The sequence below is a fragment of the Cheilinus undulatus genome, linkage group 21, assembly GCF_018320785.1.
Source record: "Cheilinus undulatus linkage group 21, ASM1832078v1, whole genome shotgun sequence".
Taxonomy (NCBI): Eukaryota; Metazoa; Chordata; class Actinopteri; order Labriformes; family Labridae; genus Cheilinus; species Cheilinus undulatus.
This window is the reverse complement of record NC_054885.1, coordinates 31,468,536-31,493,979: the sequence shown is the minus strand read 5'-3', so window position 1 is coordinate 31,493,979 and position 25,444 is coordinate 31,468,536. Positions and strand designations below refer to the sequence as shown.

Below are 25,444 nucleotides of genomic sequence, written 5' to 3'. Positions count from 1 at the left end.
TTTCCCCCAGTCCATTAGTGCCACTTTGAACATATTTTTGCCTCTTTTAACTCGTTTTGGCTCAGTTTGAATTTAATATATCTTATATTGTGTAATTGTGTTATACAATGTATTGCTTGCTCAAAATACACGAGATGATGAGGTTTTTTGAAAAATTACGATTTAGATCACAGTTGCCATATGGGGTTAAATCAGGTTATTTTGCCAATTTTGTTCAATTTTGTTGTTGTTTTTTTTTTTTGATCGGTGTCTGGCTGCAGACCCTACTTTTCTGATGGCCACTAACACAGACCATTTATTTGAGATACAGTATATTTCAGAAAGGAGGTGCCAAAATTTGCCAGTGCAACATTTTTCTAGTTTTAGACTAAACAAAAAAGCAAATGAACTGACAAAAACAACTTTATTCCTAAATCTGGCAGTTAAACACATAAAATAATCATAAAATGAAATTTAACATATTAAAAAACCTTTCATCAATTAAACAGATAAAAAGATCTGAGGTCTAATCTGGGATTTAAATACGTATAGACCAGTTGAAGAAGTTACACAAGCTGTGGCTTTAACTTCATTAGCTTTAGCTAAAGATAACATAGCTACGTAACTACATAAGCTAATGTTGCTAAGTTAGCTTTAGCAATGTCAACTTTAGCAAATGTAGCTAAAGCTAATGTACCTGTGTAGATAATGTACTTACATAGCTGCATTGTGAGCATAGCCTTAGCTATGTTAGCTACGTAGGTCCGTTATCTATAGCTATGTGAGCTTTAGCAACATGAGCTTTAGCAAACTTAGCTAAAGCTTACTTAGCTACACAGATAACCTCAATACGTAGCTTATGTAGCTGCTTTGGGAGTTTAGCTTTAGCTCTGTTAGCCATGTAGCTCCCTTATCTACACAGCTTACACAGCTAACAGAGCTATATAAGCTGCGCTGGTTGCATTGGAAGGTTTTCACAGAGGACAAGCTTTTTCTTGTATCAGACCATTACTTTATTAAATTTTGTGTAATCAGATTTTGCAGTTCTTTTTTTTTTTATTTTAACTGTTCATATTGTAAACCCAAACTGTGAATGGAAGTTTAATCCAATTTTATTTCTAAAGTTTTATTGTGTATTTGGTCTGTGAGGGTGGCTGACAAGTATTGTTTGCATCACATTCAGACAAAAAACAAACAAACAAACAAAACAAACAAACATAAAAACAAAAACAGTTTGAATTAACGTTTGACTTGAGTTTAAGGAATTTTACTTGAATAAAAATGTACTAAAATATTCTTGGTTTTCATCAAATAAAACTAGACTAAAACTATAAATATTAAAAATGACCAAAATGTGATATAAACTAAAAGGCATTTCAATCTTAAGACTCAATTTAAACAGCTGTAAAAATTAACACTGAACCAGAATAACTGTACTTCTTCTTGAGTATAATCGTCTGGTTCTGTTTCCACCTCTGGGAATAAATGAAATAAATAAGTAAAGCTTGAAAAGACAGCTTATGTTTCTGTGAACCTTCAATGCGCACTCTAGATCCCATGGTGCTCCGCGCGCGGCAGGAAATACGTCATTACGTCGTTGGAGCCTTCAGCTGTCAGACTTTGGCCACCCTAAAAGTGCAGGTTTTGTTAGCAAACTAACTCGAACTGTATAACCCGCGCCGACTTTATTTAAAGTTGTGCATTCATCTGCGGATCGATCTTTGAACACGCGAGCTGCCGATTAAAGCGCAAAGATTGCACATAGAAGAAGAGTTTAGTTTTTATCGGTGCTAATTTTTTTTTTTGCACAAGCCAGCGATCCTGAGCGGGTGTAAGGCTTGATGCAGGGAGGGAGGGAGTAGAAAAAGGCAAAAGTCTTTGTGCTTCCCTTCCCCCTCATCAAAGCAAAGGGGAAATGTCTCTGTCTAAAGGAGGTAAGTGCTTTTTCACTTTTATTTTTTTAAAACTCAACCGTGCATACATTTTAACACGGAGCTGCAGTTTGCGGGAAGTAATTTAGCTAACCATGTTTGAGAAACGTAACCTTGCCAGGTGGAAAACTGCATGTATGAGAGGAGGAAAGAGACGCTAGCCAGCATGTCTTTCCTGCTTTCCATCATTATGTGAATCCTCTGAACGTCCAAGTAATTTAAGTGGAAATATTTATCTTGCGCTACATATAAGTTGGTGCTAATTTTCTAAGCTAGTCGCATAGCTTCTTCAAGTTCCCGTGTTGTGGTTAGCTAACATCACTCACGACAATAAAGGACTTTTGCCAAGATGTAATTATGAACCAAGTTGCCCCTTAGCTGGAAATCACCGCCCTGGGATCAGTTTCTCGCTTTCGGGGAAAGTAAACCACATTGGGACCACAGGTGTTTGTGTTTCTCGGCCTTCTGACTCATGACTGATCGATTGTGATGGGACCTTTTGGTGTTGGAGCTAAAATATTTTTAGCACCTCGCTTTTATAAATGCAGTTTTTACCTCCCTCCTTCTGCTCATGTGGTGGAAATATTTTATTTTTAAAACAGGCGGCAATGCCAAGGAACCAGGGCGCTATCACACACTCGGCTTCCGCCTGCCCGTGGGTCTGTGCTGTGTAATAATTACTGCACTGTGTTGAATAAAATACACACCTTGGAAAAATCAAGGTCCTTCCTCTGCGTCACACATGCACGCGCGCATGCACATGATGATGATGATGTCAATTTACATTTCAAGTTCACCGCTTGTGCTTTGTTACACAATCATACTAGCGTTACCATGGTCGGGAGTACACACTGTTTTGAGAGGGCTCTGTAGATTGGCTGGGGTGCTGCTCACAGGCAATCACAGCCTTTGGCCTACCATGGCATGTTTTGACTTGCAGCACCAATACCTAGAGCAGCCTCTCTCTTTGTTGACAGTTCACTGGCTGCAAGCACAGACTCCATAGCTGCTACACAGGTTCTGTGCTGTAATTATTGTGTGCACGGAAGCAGGCCTGAGGTGTCTATGTAGTTTTCCCCCCTTTTTTTCCCTGACCACCACACAGTTATACCCTGGTTGGTCAAGGGTGGAGTGGGCCAGAGCAGTGCATTGCATTGCTGCTGTTCATGGTATTGCTGAGGCATGTTTAGAGATTGGGTTCTCCCTAGTAGAGCTGATAGGGTGGTGCAGAAGATTATCTGTGCATGAGTCATCCTTTTCTGTATATGGACCCACTCCGAAGCTGGAGCTTCCTGATGGTGACTCGCCACGCAGCTATTGACACTTTGATCCCTCGTGCACAATCCAGAAATTCTTGTTCAAATGACGTATGCAATTATTCCACTCTGAATACTTTCCACAGAACACTTTTGGTTTTATAAGAATTGCTGCATTTCCTGTGAAAGTGCACCACTCGACTGTTGGTAACAGCAGACTTTACTAAATTTAAATCCAGCATCTGCTTACTACTTGTATCTGTGATACCCCATGATCAATATTTTAAAGGAAATATTTTTGCAGTGCAAAAATTATTTTTTCAAAAATCTTGCACCAAGTTTAAGTATGAAACAAGATGCTTTGATATTAATGTTTAATTTCCTATTTTGCCTCTTAAATTTAAACATTAAAATGTAAAACCCAATTAAAACATTGCAACATGTCATACACCCATATTTTATTCACAATAGGACATAAAAACACTGAATGTTGAACCTGAGACATAACACCATTTTTAGGAAAATATTTGCTCATATTGAATTTGATGGCAGCAGCACGTGACAAAAAAGTAGGGACAGGGCCATGTTTACCATTGTGTAGCATCCAGTCATCTTTTTAACAACTTTCTGCAAACTTTTGGGAAGTGAGAAGACTAGTTGCTGGAGTTTTTGGATAGGAATGTTGTCCTATTCCTGTCTGATATAGGATTCAAGCAACTCAACAGTCCTGGGTCTTCTTTACTGGATGTTATGTTTTGCAATGCACCAAATGTTTTTTATTAGTGAAAGGTTGGAGCTGCAGGCAGGCCAGTTGAGAATCTGGACTCTTCGACTGTGAAGCCATGCTGTTGTGGGGTTTAGCTTTGTCTTGCTAAAACATGCAAGGCCTTCCCTGAAAGAGACTTCTTGATGTGAGCACATGTTGCTCTAAAACCTCTATCTACTTTTCAGCATTGATAGTACCTTTCCAGATGTGTAAGCTGCCCACACCATAGGCACTAATGTAACCCCGTACCATCAGATATACAGACACTGTTAAAAAGCTGAATGATCCCATTCTAGGGATGCACAATATTATCAGCAGGTATAAGCTTAAAAAGGCAAATATCAGTATGGCAGATATTAAAATTTTGGCAGATATTAACATAAGATATTTTAGCTGTGAATATTAGCATATATTGTCTGTAATTTTGGCCATATATACTAAAAAATTGGTGGAGTTTTGGGCTGAAACAACAGACCTACGTCTGTTGAGTTTTTTTCTTCATTCATCTTCATTCTTTAAACTTTAAAGTGTGTTTTAAGTGTGGTTTCTTCATTCATACTAGAGCTAAATGATTATGGAAAATATTCTAATTGTGATTACATTTTCCAATATCGTTATTGCAATTTGATATGCGATCATTTTTTCAACTCCTCGTTGTATGTTTTATTCAACCAAAACAAGCACTGTATTAAATAGATTAAGCTAGGGCTGAACTCTTTTGGGAACAAATTGTATGTATTTATTTGCAATTAATTAAACTCATAATGCAAAATTATACGAATTTTTCCTATCGATGCAGAAAAACATACAAAATAAGAAAGAAGGTTTTTTTTTTGCAAACTATTAAAATAAATGGCACTTCAATGATTCTATGCTGCAAAAAAGAAGTACATTTGTATTTTGAAACACATTTCAGGTTGAAAAAACATCATCAAATCTCAGTTAATTGCCCAGCCTTAGTTTATACTCAAACCTTGAAGTGTGTCAAAGGTCTGAATCTTTAAGTTATGTAAAACTTATATATCAGTATTTGTATCAGCTTAAATGAATCTGTACAAATTGGCATATTGAATATCGGCAAAAATCCAATATCATGCATCCCTGTCCCTCTCCTCTTTAGTGCACAGTACACAGCGTCCATTTTTCCCCATATTGGATATCAAATTTTGTTTAATCTGACCACAGAACAGTTTTCCAGTTTGCCTCGGTCCATTTTATATGAGCTTTGGCCCAGAGAGGATGGGCTTCCTTTTTGCATGATACAGCTTAAACTTGCATTTGAATGGCACAGCAAACTATTTTAACAATGATTTCTGGAAGCCCATAATTAGTGAAGCTCTGCCCATCTCTACTTCTGAGTGACTCTGCCTTTTGAAAATGCTCCTTTTATAACCAGTTATGTTACTGGCCTGTTGCCAATTAACCTAATTAATTGCAAAATTCGCCTCCAGCTTTTTTATTTTTAACTCTTACTTTTCCAGCCTTTCGTTGCCCGTCCTTACTTTTTTGAGATGTGTTGCTGGCATCAAATTCAAAATGAGCTAATATTTTTCATGAAATAGTCTGATATGCTGTTCATGTTGCATTGTAAATAAAATACAGGTTTATGAGATTTGCAAATCATTGAATTTTGTTTTTATATACTATTTGGAATTAAGGTTGTGCTTAATTAAATGTATCTGTATATAAATATTTTTTTTTAGCTATCTTTACTTTCACAGCAGTTAAAGCTGATGTAATGGCACTATTGTCTCCTATCAGCCCTAACTTGATAGCCATGCAGGGCTTGCAGCACTAGGGTGCTATGTAAAGTTGGCCTCAGTTGGCCCTAACTGGGTAAGCAAGCAGCAAGTGGAGTGAAGTGACATCATATTTCCCAATGGGGTCCTGACAGTTGTGTTTTCAGCGGATGTGTTGAGTCTGACCGGCTGTGAGTCACGTCCCTCCCCACAGTTAGGACTACAGAGACACTGCACAGCACACAGCTCCTCTAAAAAGTATTTCACTATCATTAAATGTAATTCTAAAATAAATGTGCAGCTTTACAGACTACTAGTGTTCAGTGAGATTTTGCCATATGAAGCATAATAAGATATCTCAGCTGTAGGGTGCCAGATGTGTTTGCTCCATGATGTCTACTGCTGCCCAGATTTTGTTAATGTGAACAAAAGTTTGTCTCTTTGCTCAGGTCATCTGAAGGCTTTGAGTGCTCTTGCTTTATCCCACGCAGAGGAAACACAAAGTCTATTTTTGACTGAGCATGTGTGAGTAAATCACACTTCAATCTCTCCCTACCACATGAGACTGTCGTAGTCTGTCCAGACACTGTGGGACTATTTTAGGGCTGCAGCACAAAATGGACCTGTCTGACATTTCAGGGGAAGGCAATAGAATCTAAAATCTTAGTAAAACTTCACTTCCCTTCCAGCTCAGACTAGCAAGAAGGGGTTTACCCAATCTAACTTCCTCCATGCAGGAGTGGTGTGACTCACTAAACGGCAAATACAAGCCCACAGTAATAGGAGTGCTAATCATACCAGTGAGATGACCCATTGCTAACATTTGCTCTGAAGAGCTTTTGCATTTGTTCCCGAGTGAAGGTGACTTCCCTGCACATTAAACCAGTTCTTCTGAACTGGGGTAGAATAATTGCACAGCCCGGTGTGAGCTTGCATGCTGCAGGACAAGAGCAGGAAATAACCAACCAGGTCGAAACCGTTTCTCATCATATCCCAGTGGGCATAACTGTGGCCAAGTCTGAGCACACACGGATAAAGGTCAAGAAAAGTGCTCTGTTTTTCCTGCCGACCTTGTAACAAGAGTGAACACGCTGAGCACGAGTGTCCGTGTCAAGAGTTGTTTTTCCTGTGTTGCTGCTCGTAGGCCCGGTAGCTGTGTCATTCTGGCAGGGATTCGCAGCCCCTTGTGGGAAGTCCCAGAGCCTGCTGGTAAACTGTGTTTATGAATGGGACTGCTGTCATTGATTTAGCACAGAGTCTCCAGGGTTGCACAGTTTACAACACCTCAGAACAGATCATCTGGAAAAAAAACAAAGGTCCAAACTGAACTAGAAAAGAAAACAAGTTGATTTAATAACAGCGTAAAAAACATCACGACAGGAAGGAGAGCTTAATTCCCTTTAACTGACCCCTTCTCTTAATTTTTTTGAGTCATCATACCAGTGCCCATTAGTCATTTAGTCCACCTTCCTTCTATTGCTAGGCCTCTGCTTTGAGCTTTGAGTACACCTAATCTCCACTTAGATAACAGATCATTTGCTCAGTTTGTGTCAGAGGCAGCTGCAAATTGATTGTAACCTTGAAAACACTCCTCACTTCCAACACAAAACAAAATCCCCCGTCTCTAGGCAGATGTGATAACAGACTGCAGTGAATAGTCCTAATCATAGCTCGCAAACTCCTGCTCTAACTCTGAGGAGTCTGAAGTCCATTTGCTTCAGTCCTTCAATAAACACTGATGATCAGGTTTTTCTGCTCAATACATCTTTATTCTAAGGCTGGGAAATGCAGTAAATATTTGAGATATAGGGGCTGGAATTCAATAGTTATACCAAGAAGGATTCCCCTCATGACTCTTTACATGTTTTTTAGTTTTACACTTTGCCACAAAAGTTATTACATAATTGTTAAATACTTGGCGAATTTTCCTCTTATTTTTGTTTTGTTTAATTTTGCCTTGGCAACAGCAGTGCCATTCATGCCAGTAAGAAATCTTGAAATTAAACTAAATTTAAGAGGGGATTTTTAAAGTTAGGGGATTTTTACAGAAGCAGAACGGCAATGAGTTTTTTAGACCTTTTTAGCAAGACACATACTTGTTATGTTGATGTTTCTATTTGACATTTGAAAGCAAACAAAAGCAGCAAATGGTTATTGATTATTTCTCTGTATGTAGTCAAATGTTTTGATTTCTGACATTTGATCAATGCGCCACCAGGCTCCAGACTTGCGACGCTCATTCTGCTTCGACCTATTCTCGTTTCCTCAACTGTGCAAACGTTTGCTGTGTGACATACAGGGCCACTGTAAAAATCATTGTGAATTTATACTTTATGCAGGATTTTCATGCATTATGAGGATGAGACTTGCAGGATTGATTTGTGTGTGATTCCTGCAATCCTCTATCAAAATTCAGAGATAGACTGATATACTTTCAATTTCAGTTTTAAGGATGACCTGATCAGAATTCTTGCAGCCAATTACTGATGATCCATTAGTGAGATAAGCGAATCACCAATACCAGATCGATTATAGTTTGATGTAGCGGCTGGTTTCGTGGTTAGTGAGTAGAAGTGAAACAATTACCAGTATTAAAGATAACCTTGATAAAATTCCTCCACTGCTATCATACCATTCATGTATTTATTACCATGATAACAGTCAGTGATAACTGTGCCTTGATATCCCAGTAAAGATATCTCTGCTCTGTCTCCTGCACCTTTCACTGTGACCGGCTGGCAGACTTCAGAGCAGAGACACAGACGACTAGGCCTAAGGAGCACTTTAGCTGTAGGCCAATCAATTAATTAGAGGTGTCTTCGACTAAGGATTTTCATAGTCGAATCTGATTCGTCAGATTTTGCCTTTTGTCGACTAAAAGTCTAACAGCGTTTCCACTAGACTTTTTGTCCCCAGTCAAAATGACTGGCAGTCCTCAAGAATTCCGGCCATTTAGAACAACTACTGGACATTTGCTTTGACATTATTTTGCTGCACTAACAGCAGCAAGACGCATAAATCTGATATTCGGTGATACATCAATACATGTCTGCGCTAAACGGGACTGAGGACACATTTTTATTTCCAGACCTGACCCAAAACTGAGACAGTAGAAACCAAGCTGACAGTAAACCTGAGTAATTATTACCCTGTTATTACAGACTGGTAGACATGGATACATGATTAGACCCTAGAAATGACTGCACGAAGACTTTGTCTTATTTTTCTTTGTGTAAGTGGTTTAAAGTATCATAATTAAAGCTGCATGCTTTTAGATACACATTATATGCCCACGTTAAACTCATGAACAACAACAGTTAGCTTCACATTAGCACCGTTAGCCTGTTAGCACATTGGCCGCTACTGTAACTTTGCAGCTTACAACAGCCAAATACCATCCTCCACCGACACCAACAAAGCATCCAAACATAACTCCCCAGTGCTCTGTTAACTGGACACTGCATTGGAACTCTACATTTCAAATGAAAAATGAGTCTTACTGTCAGTCCTCATGATGATATAACTGTAACCTCTGCTAAAGCTGGAAATCCAGCCATCCTGGTTTATTTACCGAATAGCTGATTGTGCTCAGGCTAGGGATGTGTGAGGTTAAACGGTTACAATTAGTTTATCAAATTAGCTGGCGGAAGATCTACAAGTCAGTAAAACTAATTCCCTACATTTTTTTATAAACAAAGGCTTGAAATCCCGGTCTGTAGTGCTCTTTTGAACTGTAATGAACCTCCCACCACTAGAAGCCGCTGTAGCTTCAGTTAATGGCCACTGCCTTCCTGTCTGAGCTTCCCCCAACACTTCACCAGCTAGTGAAGCTAGTCCCGAAAAGACAAAAGCTCCACAGCAGATAGTCCGGTTCAGTCATCCTCTCATTAACGGCTTATCCAAGACTACTTCTGCTAATTAGCCAGAACATCCCGAGCATTAACAACCAGCTACGTTGAAGAGAGACAGAGCCTTCGTTATAAGCTCCAAGCGGTCCATGCCGTTCTGCACGATGTGATTCTGTGTTGACTACAATCCAACTTTATCCAAGAATTGGTCATAGGTAGTTTATTGAAGTCCACTACAACTCGGCCCAGCGTAGGCCCCTCTCTCTCTTCTGTTGCATCAGTGTTTATGACGCTCAGCTATACAGTTCCCTTTGTTTCAGCCTCTTCATTACTCGCAGCGATGACTGACTTAAAATCCTCCATACTGCTGATGATAGTGAGCCTTTGGTTAACCAGGAAAACCTCACTTAAATTAAAATTCTGTTTTACGAGAAAGCTCTGGTCAAACCTTCCCTGCATAGTCCCCAGCAGAACTGAGCATGCGCAGAGAGATAAATTTGCTTTGACGTCATCGTGCGTACATAATTAGCCATGTGCTTGCCGTCTGAGGAGATAAACAACCCCAGCACCGCAGGACAGTAGATGTAGTAAGATAAGGCAACTTTTAGTTTATTAACGCATTCTTGCAGCATATCTTCTAGGTTACACAAAATATAATATGCAAGTATTCAGCATTTACTTATCTGGTCATTTGCATGTTTTCTGCCGGACATTTTGACCGATTATATTTTTATCTGCCGGACTTCTGCCCTTTTTACTGGCCAATGACTGGCAAATGCCGGCTAACGGAAACTCAGGCTTAGCAGCCGTGGGCACCCCATGTAGTCAGAATGGTACAATCTTGGTTACATAACAACATTCAACTCTGAGGTTCATAGTCCAATCAGACTCCTCTGAATCAAATCGTCGAGTCGCCGACTGTTCCGGGTCACCTCTATAATTAATAAGCTCAAAACACATCAGCATTATGAATCAAATTAAACAAAATGTTTTAGACTCTCTGTTTGATGAAAAGAAAACAAGCTTAGACTGTCGAGTAGGTTTTTTTAGATGTATATTGTCCATTGCATTCATCCCAAAATAATATATAGCCTATATCAGAATTATTTTTGGTCCATGTCACCCACCTGTATGTCAGTCTAACAAAGCTGTGGTAATGACTGTTTCTTCATCTTTCTGTCTCTCAGGAAGGAAGAAAAACCCTGGGCTGAAGCTGGCCAGAGAAGTGTTTGTGCCTCCAGCAGCAGCAGCGTAAGTCTTCATCTTTTTATATCCTCCTAAGACCCAGTATGCACATATGAGGACATTGCACATTGGCTTTCTTACAACAAAGTAAATAATTTCTACTATTATAATCTTTGAAATTTTTGTCCAGAATGTCCATTTAAGTGTTAGTAATTTGCTTAAAATTTTGGGATACATTGCTATTTAGATATTTTGGGGAATTTAAGTGGAAATTTGCTAGCATTTCAATGAAAAATTAGGGAATTAGGGAATATGTTGGTAAATTTTGGAGAGTTTCATTGGAAGGTAAATTTGCTTGATTTTTTTTGGGCATTTTCACAGGGAAATTGGAAAATTCATTCATGAGCTTTTGGGAATAGGGTTAGGAACTTTTTAGGAATTTTCATGGAAATTTTAGGAAATTTATTCGGATGTTTCTTTTGGAGAATGTATTGGTAAATTCTGCTATGAAATTTTAGGGTGAATGTTCTTTGATATTTGGGGAATTTGCTTGTAAATGGTCATGAATTTGCATGGAATTCTGGGGGATTTTTTTATTGGAATGTTTGGGCTTTATGATAAAGCTTCACTGAAAGATTTGATGATTATCTAAATTAATTTTGGGGGACTTTTTATAGGTTCTTTTGGAGAGGAGTTTTTTCCAAGAAATCCCTATTTAAAAGCCAGCCTGATGTTTAAACATATCACACCCTCCTTATCCCAAATAAATAGGAAAAATCTAAAATGCTTTCCAAACAAAAGCTCAGGTCTCAGGAGGATCTAATGAATTCATGAGTGATGCCACGCTATACCAAAAGAGTCTTAATGTTGGTTTTGGAAATATCTTGTTCATTGATTGACTGCAGACAGTTACAGAACAATCTGTAAGATTGAAAAATAGTCCAGAAAGATGTTTGAGGCATGTTTGAAAACTTTTTTAAGGTAAGATACACTTGAATGTCCCTGTAAGGAAACGTGTTTTGCATATGAAGTAAATCATACATAGACCATAAGAAACAGGAAGTGAAACATCACCTAACAGCAGCAATTCCAAACCAAAGAGTGTATAAAGATGGCACAAAAGCAACAAAAATTGAAGCCTGGGGCAGGAGTCTGTGATGCTGCAGTGCAGCACCATGGAAAGAAAGTAATTGGTTAGTACTAGTACTGTTTCTGGACAAGATAAAACTGACAAGAGCTATAGAATGTGTCATTGGTAGTCTATCATGTTTGCACAATATTTGTTAATATTTGGAGTGATCTTTTACTGAGTATTGTGGCTCTAAAGTTTCCATGAAAGGCCTACAACGTAATTAAAAGCAGGAGTTTCCTTTAAAAACAGAAAGACCTAGAGGGACTAGACGGGATGGTGGATAACACTGATTCACATCAAAACTGTAATTATTAATTAAGAAGACTGTGAGTATTTTCCAAAGATGTATTTCACTCTAGTAAATCTTCACCAGCAGCCGCTTTGATCATGTTGAACACGGCAAACTTGCTGCTGGCATTTTCTTGCGTGCACCCTTCCGACCTTCCTTGCTGTACCAGTGCTTTCAGTCCTTTCTTGTCAGTCTTATCACTAACATTAGCTAGCTCTCAGCGATGGTAATGTATGGCTGTGACACATAAATGTGCAGTTTGTAGGCCACCATCTATAGAGCAGAAACACATTCAGGGAGTCCCATATTCATTTGGGTGCACTTAGGCTCCTACAGTCCCTCGGGTAAGAGCAAGCCTGACCCAGCAAAGTCAATATGTGATGTCTGCAAAAGGAAAGTGAAATACTTTGGGAACCATTCAAATGCTCTAGCTCACATCATAACTCCACCACCTGGTGTTTAATATGTGTAATGCTGACAACTGCTGGTCAATGCACACAGCATCCCTTTACTGAAACAGAAAGTATATGCTGTTGGATGGATGAAGCCTGAGCTAGGGATGCTCTTGGGCGTCTGTTTTGGCTAAATGCCAAGTTAATTCCTTTCAACCGATTAGTCTTAAGAAAAGAAAATCCTTAAAAAACAAATTTATTACAGCATTGTTGTGTTAGCAGGTGTGATGTGAGCCTGATATACTGCGTAGAACGTGGCTAACATTAGCAGCTAGCTTTGCCAGCCTTTGTTCCTATTTGCAGATAAATATTGTGCTTTGATATGTGGCTTCTTTTCACTTCGATTGAGCAGTAATATGTAAGTTCAACCTTCGACAGCCTACATACACTGTAATTTCTATTACTCCAAAAAAAAAACTGTCATACCACGCTGTTTCTACTACATGCTAACTGCTAAACTTCTCATATTTATGTCTGGTGAAGTGTTGGGGGAAGCTCAGACAGGAAGGCAGTGGCCATTAACTGAAGCTACAGCGGCTTCTAGTGGTGGGAGGTTCATTACAGTTCAAAAGAGCACTACAGACCGGGATTTCAAGCCTTTGTTTATAAAAAAAAATGTAGGGAATTAGTTTTACCGACTTGTAGATCTTCCACCACCTAATCTGATAAACTAAATGTAACCATTTAACCTCACACATACCTAGCCTGAGCACCATCAGCCATTCAGTAACTGACAGGGGCTCATGAGTGGCAGCTGCCGTACTGAAAAAAAAAAAAAAAAAAAAAATTTTAGACTACCATATAATTTGGTATAGAAGTCACTGTGGAATATGAGCCGCAGTCTGTTATAGTAAAGTTTTAAACAGTCCTCCAGGGTGATTTTTTTCCATGTTGTTTTGCAAAGTCCACAAATTTGGAGTTTCTGTGCAGCTGTGTCACTCGTTCAGTATTTAGAGTTTGTACATCTATTAACTACAGTACCGTAGTTGAGCTCTTGGCCTTCAGTCATTGTTGTGAGATGGACTCACTGCCCTCATCCACCTGCCGCTTGTCCTTACTGAGGGGTGGTTCCAGTCAAACCAGGACTCAGGGGTAACGCTAACACTAGAGGAATTCTCTTAATGCATGATTATGACCTAACAAGGAAGAAAAGCAGATAAAAAGTGGCGCCAGACTTCACAGTCTGGTCTGTGTCGTCATGCTTCCATCACGTTCTGAGCAGTGAAGCCGCTGTCAGCAATACATAATGAATAATTCTTAATTGCATTCTGCATGCGAGGATCAGGAAACATCGCTGTCTCTCCCCTCTGCTCTCTGTCCATCTATAACAAACACGTTAGCGCGTGCATCTTTAAGCCGTGCTAGAGGGTCTTAATAAAACACGTTTGCTGGCCAATGAATTAAGCAGTTAGTAAGGGTATGTGTGCATGGTGGAGAGGAGAGGCACGAATCATGCAGAAAGAGGGACATCTTATACATAAACTACTACAATCCCTCTGCTCCATCTAACTGCAGCTGTTCTAGCAGCACTGATTTGATTGTGTCTTGCTGCATGCTCCCTTTCGCTCTCTTCACTTGCAGCATCTTTGGGCTGAAACACAAATGTATTTACATTTTTCCTTCAAAACTTAGCTCTTTTTGGTTCACTCAAAATAAAAGCATGCCAGCTTGCAGATTTTCAACTTTCTACATGAGGCTCTTAAAGAGTGCATTTAACCCTGCTGGAGAATAAAAACAAAAGAAAAGTCTCCTGCACATGTTTTGCACCAATCATGACACAGCATACTGGTGTCAAACCACTTATGGACAATATGGAAGCCCTAAAAATATGTAGCTAAAACATCTCAGTCACTCCCTTGTGGCTGGCTGCAGTGTGCTGTAGGTGGTAGATACTGATTTCACCGATTTTGCCTAAACATTCTGGACAAAAAAGAAAGAAATAGAAAAAAAAAAACAAACACAAATACTGATGAAATAAAATGCTGAATAGACCAAAATATCCCTTTTAGCTCATTTTTTTTGTTAATTTAAAAGTCTGGCCCCACTCAGCATCTGAGGAGACAGTAGCTGGCCCCTGCACGAATGTAGTTGATGATCCCTGATGCAGGGTATGAATCTGGAATTGGTTTGAATGAAAAAATCGCTTTTGAGATGAATTTACTACAAGCACGAGTTTTCTTTAAAAATCATGAGATACTCAAGAATCTTCCCCCCAATCCATAGATGCAAGTAAGCATGTGAAACATCCTTTTTGTCATTTGTAGGAAAAATGCAGGCATTTATTGTTGGGTAAAGTCTGCTAAGCATGGGCAGAAAAATATTAAATCATTCTCAGGTGCACACTAGAAATTATTGCATTCACCAGGAATCAGGTTGTGAGTGCAAAAAGTGTCCTTGACTCACAAGAAAGCATTGGCATGCACATTATCTGCCCATATCTGCTAAAGGGCTCTGATTAGTGTTAATTTTGTTGACTAAAACTATAACTAAAAATTTTTGTCGACAGCCTTTTTTCCATGACAAAAAGTAGACTAAAACTCACAAAAATAGATCTGTGATGGCTAAAACTGACAAAAAGTAAGTTTAATTTTTGTCAAGATGACTAAAACTAGACTAAAATGTAATGTGGTTTCCGCCGGACATTCAAAATCCATGATATTTCTCCACTGTGGGTATATCTGTCAAAAACAATGCAGCTGTATCTATTCTGCCTCTCAGCTGTATAAAGCAGGGACCCCAGGTTTGGCTGGGTGCAGAGAACACACTATGATGATCTGGTACCAGATTTAGACAAGAAAATGAATGCTTGTACTAAAAGTAAAGACTAAAACATGAGGACTTTTTATGGACTAAAACTAGACTAAAATGTTTTGAGTTTTCATTGACTAAAACGAGATTAAAATTAAAAAGGATAGAAATGACTAAAATGTGACTAAAACTAAAATGCATTTCATTAAAAGACTACAACTAAGATGAAAATTAAAAATAGCTGCCAAAATGAACACTGGCTCTAACACACATAGTGCAAAATTCTGTTTTGAAGAAAGGAAGCAAACCCTGACGTTGATTTCCTAACTTTGGCATTCTTGTTGACCTATTTCTCTCCCACTTTGCAGCCCCCCTCGAGATCTTGACTCAAAAGCTTGTGTTACGATTGGAGATCAGGTAAGTTTGTGTCTGTAATCATTTGAAACATGCCCTTCTTTGTTTGTCTCTTTCTGAGCTAAAAGCAAGTGTCTTCCTCTGTCCAGAATTTTGTAGTGAAGGCTGATGACTTGGAGCAGATCGCAGAGCTGGGGAGGGGAGCATATGGGGTGGTGGACAAGATGAGACATGTACCCAGTGGGGTTATCATGGCTGTCAAGGTAGGCTGCTCAGGTTACCTGTTTTAGATGCATCCTGCTTTTTTAAAATAGTCCTATCATGCCTCATAGATGGATTTAACGTCTGAGCTCATGTAGTAAACGTTTGGATGACATGTTACATGTCAGACGACACCGCTTGATTTAAGCTACAGTATATCTGCCGGCTGATGACACTGATGGCCCCGATCTGTGACGTTTGTGTCCTCAGAGGATTCGTGCCACAGTCAACACTCTGGAGCAGAAGAGGCTCCTGATGGACTTGGACATTTCTATGAGGACAGTGGACTGCTTCTACACTGTCACCTTCTATGGCGCCCTCTTCAGAGAGGTGAATAAAGTATGATCTAAATAAATCCTAATGTCACGGGGAGAGTATGGCATGTTTATATTATTGGTTGACATCTTTTTCAGGGAGATGTGTGGATCTGCATGGAGCTGATGGACACATCTCTGGATAAGTTCTACAAGAAAGTCATCGAGAAGGGCAAAACCATCCCAGAGGACATCCTGGGCAAGATCACAGTAGCAGTATGTCCTCTAACATGTTTTTACAAAATAAGATATAGGCGCTGTTACTTCAGGATTGGAGGAATAGGATGAAGGGTAGGGCTGGGTATTGCCACTGATTTCCTGAATCGATTCAATTCCGATTCTCAAGGCCCCGATTCGATTCAATTCTCGATTTGATTCGATTCAATATCGATTCATGTAGAGATATTTTAGTAAAAAAAATCCTATATTGCTTTTACATTTAAGAGATTCTCAGAGAACTTAAGCTGGAAATAGTACAAAGAATGTTCCAACTAGGCACATTATTAAAAATTTCAGGGTTTGCTTAAAAAATTGACCCTAAACTAGTAGTATTTACATCACTATTCTACCTCCATGTGGCACATCCTGGATATGGTCTTTTTTGTTCAGTTTGCCACTGTCTTTGTAGTGTTTAAATTCTAAATGCAGTCAGGTTTCGAGGTTCCTTCAGTGGAGCAGAGCTGCCAGGCTCCATCATGTTTGTTTTTACAGAGATAAGTCACTTATTGCATGTCCAAGTTGAAACTATTGTTGTTAAATGAATAAAAATAAGTAAATTTGATCAGTTATTTTTCACTAAATCTGATTAAGCCCATGATGTATAATTACACTGAAGGTTATAATGTGATAGTAGCAGTAATAGTCACATTTTCAGATATAGTGCATACAGTGTGGTGCTTTAATGTTTATCTGTCTGCTGTCTGTGAGGTGTGTACTACAGACACACACCTATGCTCTTTAATTAAAAGACCCACAGCGCTTATAAAAAGAAACATGCATCATGTTATCTGTCATTATATGTACATTGTATGTTGTTGTGAATGTTATATTATGCTAACTTGATAGAAAATCTACATGAGATGCGAGTTTGTTACTCATATCTCTCTAAATGACTGAGCGATCCGTTATTTCCCTGCTGTAAAGGCGGGGCCGTGTGTAATTTACACGTGAAACGGAGCAGTAGGGGGTCGTAAAATTAAGCACACTGTACAGAGTGGCATATAGGGGGGTTTCACAGATCAGTCAGGATTTGCCCCTCTTAAACGTAGCATCTCAGACGATCACTATTGTGTGTGTGTGTGTGTGTGTGTGCCCCTAGTTATTTGAAGGAATAAATATAATATCTTTAGTTTCAATCGGGTCCTTACTCTGAGGTCTGGGCTCAAGCCCTAACAGGTCATATACAGGACTAGGCAGTAAGACTTGGTTAAAAAACGAATTCTCTAAATAGATTGATTCTTTTTTTAAATTAAGATGTCGATTCTGATTATCCAGAGATCGATCTTTTAATATAGGCCCTGTCATTGCTCATGCAGCTTGAAACTTGACCTGCACTCACCTCTAAAAGCCTTTAGACTCTGATACAAGGTTTAAGGCTTACGCCCAATCATTTCATTTTGGATCTCTGGAGATCTCTTCCTCACCTAAACCTCCGCCTGTGCAGCAGGAGCAGCTGAACTCTACAGGTGAGCGCATGGAGCCATGCAGCTCTGCTCTGCTGAAGGCATCACCAAATGTAAAAGAAGATATCAGGCTGCATATTTGATTTGAGAACTATGAAGACAGACTATGAAGACAGAGCAAAACAAGCCATTTTTAATACTGGGCCTGGTTGGATCGTTCTTTGTATGGTTTCCAAATGTAATTCTCTGAGAGATCCTTAAATGTTGAACTGAAGTAGGTTTTGCAACTACATCATCCCTACATGAATCGGAACGGAATTGGAAATTGAATCAAATTGGGACCCGGTGAATCAGCAATCAGTAGCACTACCCAGCACTAGTGTGGAGGACTTTAAGGCATGTTTAGGCTTAGATGTGGCGAGTAAACCACCTATGGGCATCATCTGGCAGGAAGGAGGATTGACACAACCCTGATCATACTCTGGATGTCCTTGCATGTTACCAGGGGCATGGGAAAATACTCTGCTGAAAAATTGAATTTCATACCTTCAGAGCAGAATAAGGGTTGGATGTGGCAAGTAAGCATGGGCTAGGGAACTGCCTGGCCTGGTAGTAGGGTTTCCACGAGCCCCTGGTTGTGCTGTGGATGTCCAAAGGACCCCAGAACCGCTGGTAGAGTCTGGGCATACAACAAGGGTTGAAAGGCCCAGAGCGACGTGTTGACGTGTCAAGCCTGAGTCTGGCCGGCCTCTCTCTGCTCTCCAGTCCTGGGTCGGGGCACATCAGGCCCTTTAATGAACCCTTAGTGTCTTACATGCCTAAAACTTATGCTCATATATTCAGGACAGTTTGGTAACATGTTGCTCTAGGGACATGACAACAACGGTATCAATTAAACTTTATTTTTGTTCAGATTTTACTGACATCTTTCATTAACATGCATCTAAAACTTCCCTTGATTGTATGTAAACATTCTTTATGAATTCACCATTTTCCTATTATTCTTTGTCTTTGCATCATAGATTGTCAAAGCATTAGAGCATCTTCACAGTAACCTGTCAGTGATACACAGAGGTAATTATGTTACTCCGTCATTTTGCACACTCAGCAGTCTCCTTTTGACATTTGTCTAACTTTATGATTTGTCATAATTTTCCCATCGATGTCTCTATCCAGATGTGAAGCCCTCTAATGTTCTGATCAACACTGAGGGACAAGTGAAAATGTGCGACTTTGGCATCAGTGGCCACCTGGTGGACTCTGTGGCCAAAACAATGGATGCAGGCTGCAAGCCCTACATGGCGGTAAGTGGGCACAGCAGGTCTAGGTCCAGGAACCAGCTAGCTGAGGTTTCTGGAAGTGCGATCAGAAGAGTTGCCTGTGTCTGACTTTAAAGTCTTCCAGCTCCTCGTTAATCTGAGTAAAAGCTGAAATCACTGGCTGGGAGCTTCATTTCCATATGCAAATTTAGTTTCTACACTGAGAGAAGTGGAGCCTCTAACAGAGCCTTACATAAGCATGCAGATATCTTGCCCAGAAATGAGGCATAAATAAACATTTTCTACATATTTTTTATTGTTCACTTTATATACATATTGTGGCAAGGTTCTTATCTGTTGTTACTAATTCTGTTTCAGCCTGAGAGGATCAACCCTGACCTCAACCAGAAAGGCTACAGTGTCAAGTCAGACATCTGGAGTCTCGGTATCACGATGGTGAGACATCTCATTCATGCTGAGTTTAGCAAATTTCATTCATGATATGGTTTCATGTCAGAAATTCTTATTTGTTCAGCCCTTCTTTCTATTATTTTAGTTTGTATAAATGTGGCTTAGATATTGAAAACTGCTCAGATTTTGCTTTTCAGTCCAGTTCCACACAACAGGTTTTAAAACATAATAAAACTTTAATATTAGTAAACACTCACCCATCTGTTGAAGATGCTGCACCCAGACAAGCTCTGATCCTCACTAATTGGCTCTCCTCCTCCTCCTCATAGATTGAGCTGGCCATTCTGAAGTTCCCCTATGACTCCTGGGGTACTCCGTTCCAGCAGCTCAAACAGGTTGTGGATGAGCCATCTCCACAGCTGCCTGCCGACCGCTTCTCCCCAGAGTTTGTAGACTTCATCTCTCAGTGGTAAGTGATGACAGAACATCTTGGCATCTCTTTGCACCCCTCACTTTTGTCATTTCCTCACGTCTGATCTCCTCCTAGCAAGGAATTGGGAAACAGAGGTGCAAGGAAGAGAGAGGGTAATTTGTTGAATGGAAAATCCATCTCTTTACAGCATCAGTCTGTTTGGCATCACATACCAGGGTTTGTGCAGATCCTTGAGATATCTTCAATAGTCTTAAATTGCACATTTGAAAGTTAAAGTGTAAGTGAACCCCCAGCTCAGAGCTAATGCCGCCCACTTCAGTATTAAAAAAAACAAAAAAAAAACAAAACAGAAAGTGAGCAGTTTGGTACTGAGGGAAGGGAGGGGAAAGTCCAGCAGCACTGCTGCTTCAGAGCGATCTTTTGAGGTGGAGGATTTTTCCCTTCCAGAGTCCCCTGAAGCAGGCTGTGGAGTGGTGGTGGACCATGGTGGTCCTGAGCAATACCTGTTCAGGCCGTTTGCTCCAGCACCGGCGTTACTAAAGCCGGAAGCTCTCTGAGCCAAAGCAATGCAGGTGCAGGCAGGAGACGGTGGCAGTGGTCTCTGAATGGTAATGTCAGTTAGAGGCGGTAACGCTCTACCATTTACATAAAGTTTGTGAAAAGCCATGCCTTTTCAGAAAAGATTTTTCAAAGCAGATGTCTGTTTGGGGCTAATTAAAATTCGTAAAATGCAGATTTTTATCAGTTTGGTGCAAATGTCAGAAATAACACCATCAATGATGTGTTATCATAGTTCATCCAGATACCTGTGTGTACATCTGAAAAAAATGATGAAATGTTCACTACTTCTTTAAGGCCTAAAAAAAATTTGAATTTAACCAGTGAGAGGTCTTAGATTTTAGAATGAGATGTTGTGTTTAACCAATCTTCATTTTCTAGCCAATATTACATAGTTTTTAAACATCCTCCTCCACTAATTGTTGCATAATTACAACACTGAATTCAGGGAATTCAGGGTTTGATGTTATGAATTTCCTGTGGGAGGACCCCCAGACCCCTCTTTATTTTATCCGATTGCTGCAATCAAATACACTCTACTGTTGTAAAAAACTAGTCCAGTTTCTAACAGCTGGGCTGCCACACTTATTTTAACTGGCTGCTCCTACAAAAATCATTATTCTGCTTTTTAAGAAAAATGAATAAATAAATGCTAGATATCAGCAGATGTGCTGCTGATACTGATAAATATCAATACATGTCATACTGATAGAATAGAGGCATTAAATTTGCCAGAAATCCGCAAATTGGGGCGTTTATGAGCAATGTAGGATTGGATGTTTATTACACAGTTCATTAAAGAAGAAAAACTCAGCACTTGTCCAGTGTACTGAGAAATCTCATGTGCCTTTCATTTTTGACCTGTAACTGCAAAAAGTGGCATTAATTTTTCCCAGTTTAGTTCTTTTAAAGGTCTTGAAAAGTCTTATATTGTTTTTTTAAAAGCTACTGATGAGGAGCTGCACAGCTGATTCACCTCAAACCCTGCTGTACCAATGTTCAGGAAGCCCCTCCTTTACAAATAAGTTCAAAAACCTTTTAGTTTATTTTGTCTCCTCATTTGGTACCAGTTTAGCTTTTTAAATGGGTGTTTAATAGGGGTGTAATAGTATTTGTATTTGGACCACGTAGTCACGAAATGAATAAGTCTGAACCATTAAAAAAAAACCAAAACAAAAGCAAACAAATATGACAGTATTTACTGGCAGTTATGTTCATTAGGGTTTGCTGACTGCTCTTAACCAACGAAGAAGAGAAAGAAGCCATCTTAACAAAACATATGAAGAAGTTGAAACCTCCAGACCCTCTTACATGATGGTGGAAACGATAAATACTTGAATATTTCCTGCACTGACCAACAGATTGTTGCAGAAGACAAGAAACCTTGGCTTTTCAACTCAGTATTTTTCCATTTGAAAAAAAATGTATGGGAAATAAGGATTTTTTAAATCATTAATATGCAATCCTTATCCTTAAATCAGAATAAAAGAACTGGGAATTAATGCAGACTTTGATCTGGCCGTAAGAGAAATTATGTTTTTTTATTTTTCCATATTGCCCTGCCTTATTTCTGGCTCAGTCAGGGAGTGGATGCATCCTTCCTTCCTGACTACTAATGTAAAGTTTGGCTGCAACCTTAATGCTACCCACACACTTTGCTGTGAAGCAGCCCAGCAGGGGTCAGTGTGGCTCTTTATTAAGCGAAAAGAGGGTGTTAATTGTATATCTGTGGAGCTTTGAATTGATGTTGGATTATGATGATGTCACTTGACTGTTTTAAAATGTGGTATTACAGATGGCTTTGCATTTTTATATCTATTTTTTGCCGTACTTTAGCATTTTTTTTCTTGTTTTACAGCTTAAGAAAGAAACCAAATGAAAGACCAGCTTATACAGAATTAATGGTAAGCACTTTTATCTTTCTTTTCTTACCAAAAAAAAAAAAAAGAAAATGTTCAGCCCTTTTTGTGGCCTCTGTATCATCCTATTTGTAATTTTTAGAGTTCTCTTGTTGTCCACAAGAGGTCAGGCTTTCCCTACTAACCCACCAACTATGTGATGTCTGTTTACATGGAATTATCTAGAGAAACATCATTAAATGAAGTATTTGCCATTCTGAATTAAACTGTATGTTTTTCAGCAACATCCTTTCTTCACCCTGCATGACTCCAAAGAGACGGATGTGGCCAGTTTTGTCAAGGTCATCCTCGATGACTGATGTGCTCTGACCTGGCTCCGCCGTCGTCATGGTAGGCGGGACCTCCCAGCAAAACAAACCAATGGCCTACCTTTTTTCTCTTTTTTTTTTTTTTTTTTTTTAACTCACTGGAATGGCAGACTCTTATGCCACCGCACACAACAGGGCGGGGGGGAATTGACCCAAAGACTGACAGCGGCCAAGCAGCACTGGAGTGGGGGTGTGGCGGTTAAATGAACTCGTATGGTAAAAAAGAAAAAAAAACTGGAGAGGTTAAATTTACTCCTCCGACTTTTCCTGTGTGTGCCAGCATTCACGACAGATATGAACTGAACCTGCTTTCTTCTGCTTTGTTTTTTTTTTTTTTTTTCTTTTTTTTTTGCCCCCTTTTTATCTTGGACAGAGCCAGCCATGATCTCTTTGTGACACATATTGTATGAATACTTTGAATTTTTTTGGATTTCATCTGCAAAACCATCAGTTAATGTGTATGTTGTTGTGTATTGAAAGCTATATTTGCATATGCGTTTGTATGTTTTCTCATTATACAGAGTTTTGATACTGTATCTCTTGGACAAGTGTGAATTTTACCGGACTAGGGCCTTATTTGTCTCACTGCATCAGGGGAACAGTTCGACCTGCTTCTGCTCTGCATCGATTGGTCAGCGCTGGGGCTGCAGAATGGGGCTGCAGAATGAGCCTTCGGGACTCCAGCAGAGACAAAAACGTAAGAAATGTTAGGGGTCGCATTCTGGACGGCAGGAGTCATTCCTAGATCTCAGGAATGTGAGGCGTCCGATATCATATGAACCCTCATTGATCTGAGCTGAGGCCCCTCGTGCATCTTCTTCTTCTCTTTTGGTATTTACGTGTCAGCGTCAGTGCTGCCATTGTTGCTACCTGGAAGTATTCAGGGGTTGCCTAATCGAGCTTTATCTTTCTGTGCCATTTTATCAAATTGTTCTCATGAATTTCTGCATTAATTGTATTTTTTTCCCTTTATTTTGGACTTGTTCTGGCCTGTGTTCGGTTTTATTTCAGCAGCATTTAAACCTTTTTGTCTCCATAGTCTTCTCATAAGAGGCACTTATGTTTGTTTCCCCAGTACCTTGTTATTATGCATTACACAGACAGTATGTTAGGGAAATAATTTATGTGTTGAAGATGTAAATACTATCTCCTTTTTTAATGTAACATGGCACTGTGTCAGTCTAGCAGTGCTGCTGAGTGGTAGAGTGGTTGGTGTTAGTTAGTTTTAAAGCAGTGTGACATGTCATACACAAACACTTGTACTCGCAGGGCCAGCTGACTGTCGTACACCTATTTTGGACTGATGTGCTGTCAGGCGCCGCCACTCAGGTTTCTTTGCTCTGCTCCGTGCGGAGACAACCCCGTTTATTTTTCCTTAGGTCATACTCTCCTTGAGTGCTGGACCGAGAGCCTCTTTTCAGTCCTTGGTGGGCAGCCATTATCTCTTCTGTATGACCGTACTATGCAGAGCCTCCTCGCCTTGGACACAAAGCGAGAGGTCCTTTGCCATGTGGCAGTTTTTTCCCGCTTCAAGTGTTCAGAGACTGTGATGATGATGATGGTGGTGAGGATAGTGATGATAACTGCCATGCATGCGTCTCGTCATGGCTAGCACTCGTCACCTCTCTGGTTTACACTGTAGTGCGACCTTTATCAAAAGTCAGTGAGTCAGGAGTATTTATGATTGTGAATAATAAGGGAAAGCTAGCAACACCACAAAGAAGCTGCTGTTAATTTTTGTTTTTATTTTCTCTCCTTTTTTTCTCTTTTTTGTTTTAGTCGGCCTTCTTTGGATGGCCATTCCCTTGGTGTGTAAAAGTGAGTTTTTACGCCGATCACAATGAGAATGGAACACTTGCTCTACCTCTTACTCCTTCACTCTATTTGCCACCTTTTCATTGGGTGGGACTGACAAACTTGAACTATGGAAAGACAAAAAATAAAGGCTTTATTGTTCAGTATAAGCATTTTATACCTGTCCTTTTTATGAGTGTTGCAGGTGCTCTGATGTGAAGGCTGTCACATTCGGCTGCACAATAGAAAGCAATTCTATCATTATCACAGTATGGCCCAAGGTTATAACAGTTAGATTTTTCATTTTTATTTTTATTCTTATTTAGTTTTCACTTTTTGAAGACACTGATAAAAAAATGTCAACAACAATTCAGGTCCAGGCACTCAAGATGGTTTGAAATATGGCTGAATGGTTTGCAAAAACAATCTAATTGCGATTTTTTCCCCTATTATTGATTTAATATGCAATAATTTTTAGGCTCCTTATTTTATGTATTGTTCAACAAACACGAGGAATAAATCATTCCATATTTAAACCAGCACAATATAAGAGAAAATAAACTAGGGGTAACATGACATGAAACATCATCAAATGTGCGTTAAGAGATACTTTGATAGTAAGGCTAAAATACTTTGTTACCTGGCTATTAAAGTGGAAGCCCTGGGGCCAGATCAGGCTAGATAGCTCTGTGGTTTCCATAGCTGGTACAAGAGATCTAAGATTTATATCTTGGTCAGGGCATCATCAGAGTCCAGTGTGGGTCCTTGGACAAGGTCCTTAAATACAGATTTAAGGCTGTCAAGGTGGAGTTGGAGTGGGTCAGGTCCACACCAACAGTCCTGTGAGACATGTGGGCCTCCCAGGAAGATAAGTGACTTATTTATC

The 25,444-nt window shown here is 39.6% G+C and overlaps 1 protein-coding gene across 2 annotated transcripts; it reads left to right on the top strand.

The window, feature by feature from the left end:
* Window positions 1–1,589: 1,589 nt before the first annotated feature.
* LOC121503317 (dual specificity mitogen-activated protein kinase kinase 6) lies at window positions 1,590–24,728 on the top strand. Of its 2 annotated transcripts, XM_041777645.1 has the most exons (12): window positions 1,590–1,913; window positions 10,707–10,770; window positions 15,694–15,742; window positions 15,829–15,942; window positions 16,151–16,270; window positions 16,354–16,470; window positions 18,899–18,950; window positions 19,053–19,180; window positions 19,514–19,591; window positions 19,876–20,015; window positions 22,396–22,441; window positions 22,678–24,728. In XM_041777645.1, exons 1-12 carry the CDS (start codon window positions 1,895–1,897, stop codon window positions 22,753–22,755), a joined length of 1,005 nt encoding a protein of 334 aa, XP_041633579.1. In that variant the 5' UTR covers window positions 1,590–1,894; the 3' UTR covers window positions 22,756–24,728. The 2 variants fall into 2 exon arrangements, with proteins under 2 accessions (XP_041633579.1, XP_041633578.1); XM_041777644.1 differs by lacking the exon at window positions 1,590–1,913 and having other exon boundaries at window positions 10,676–10,770.
* Window positions 24,729–25,444: the final 716 nt, after the last annotated feature.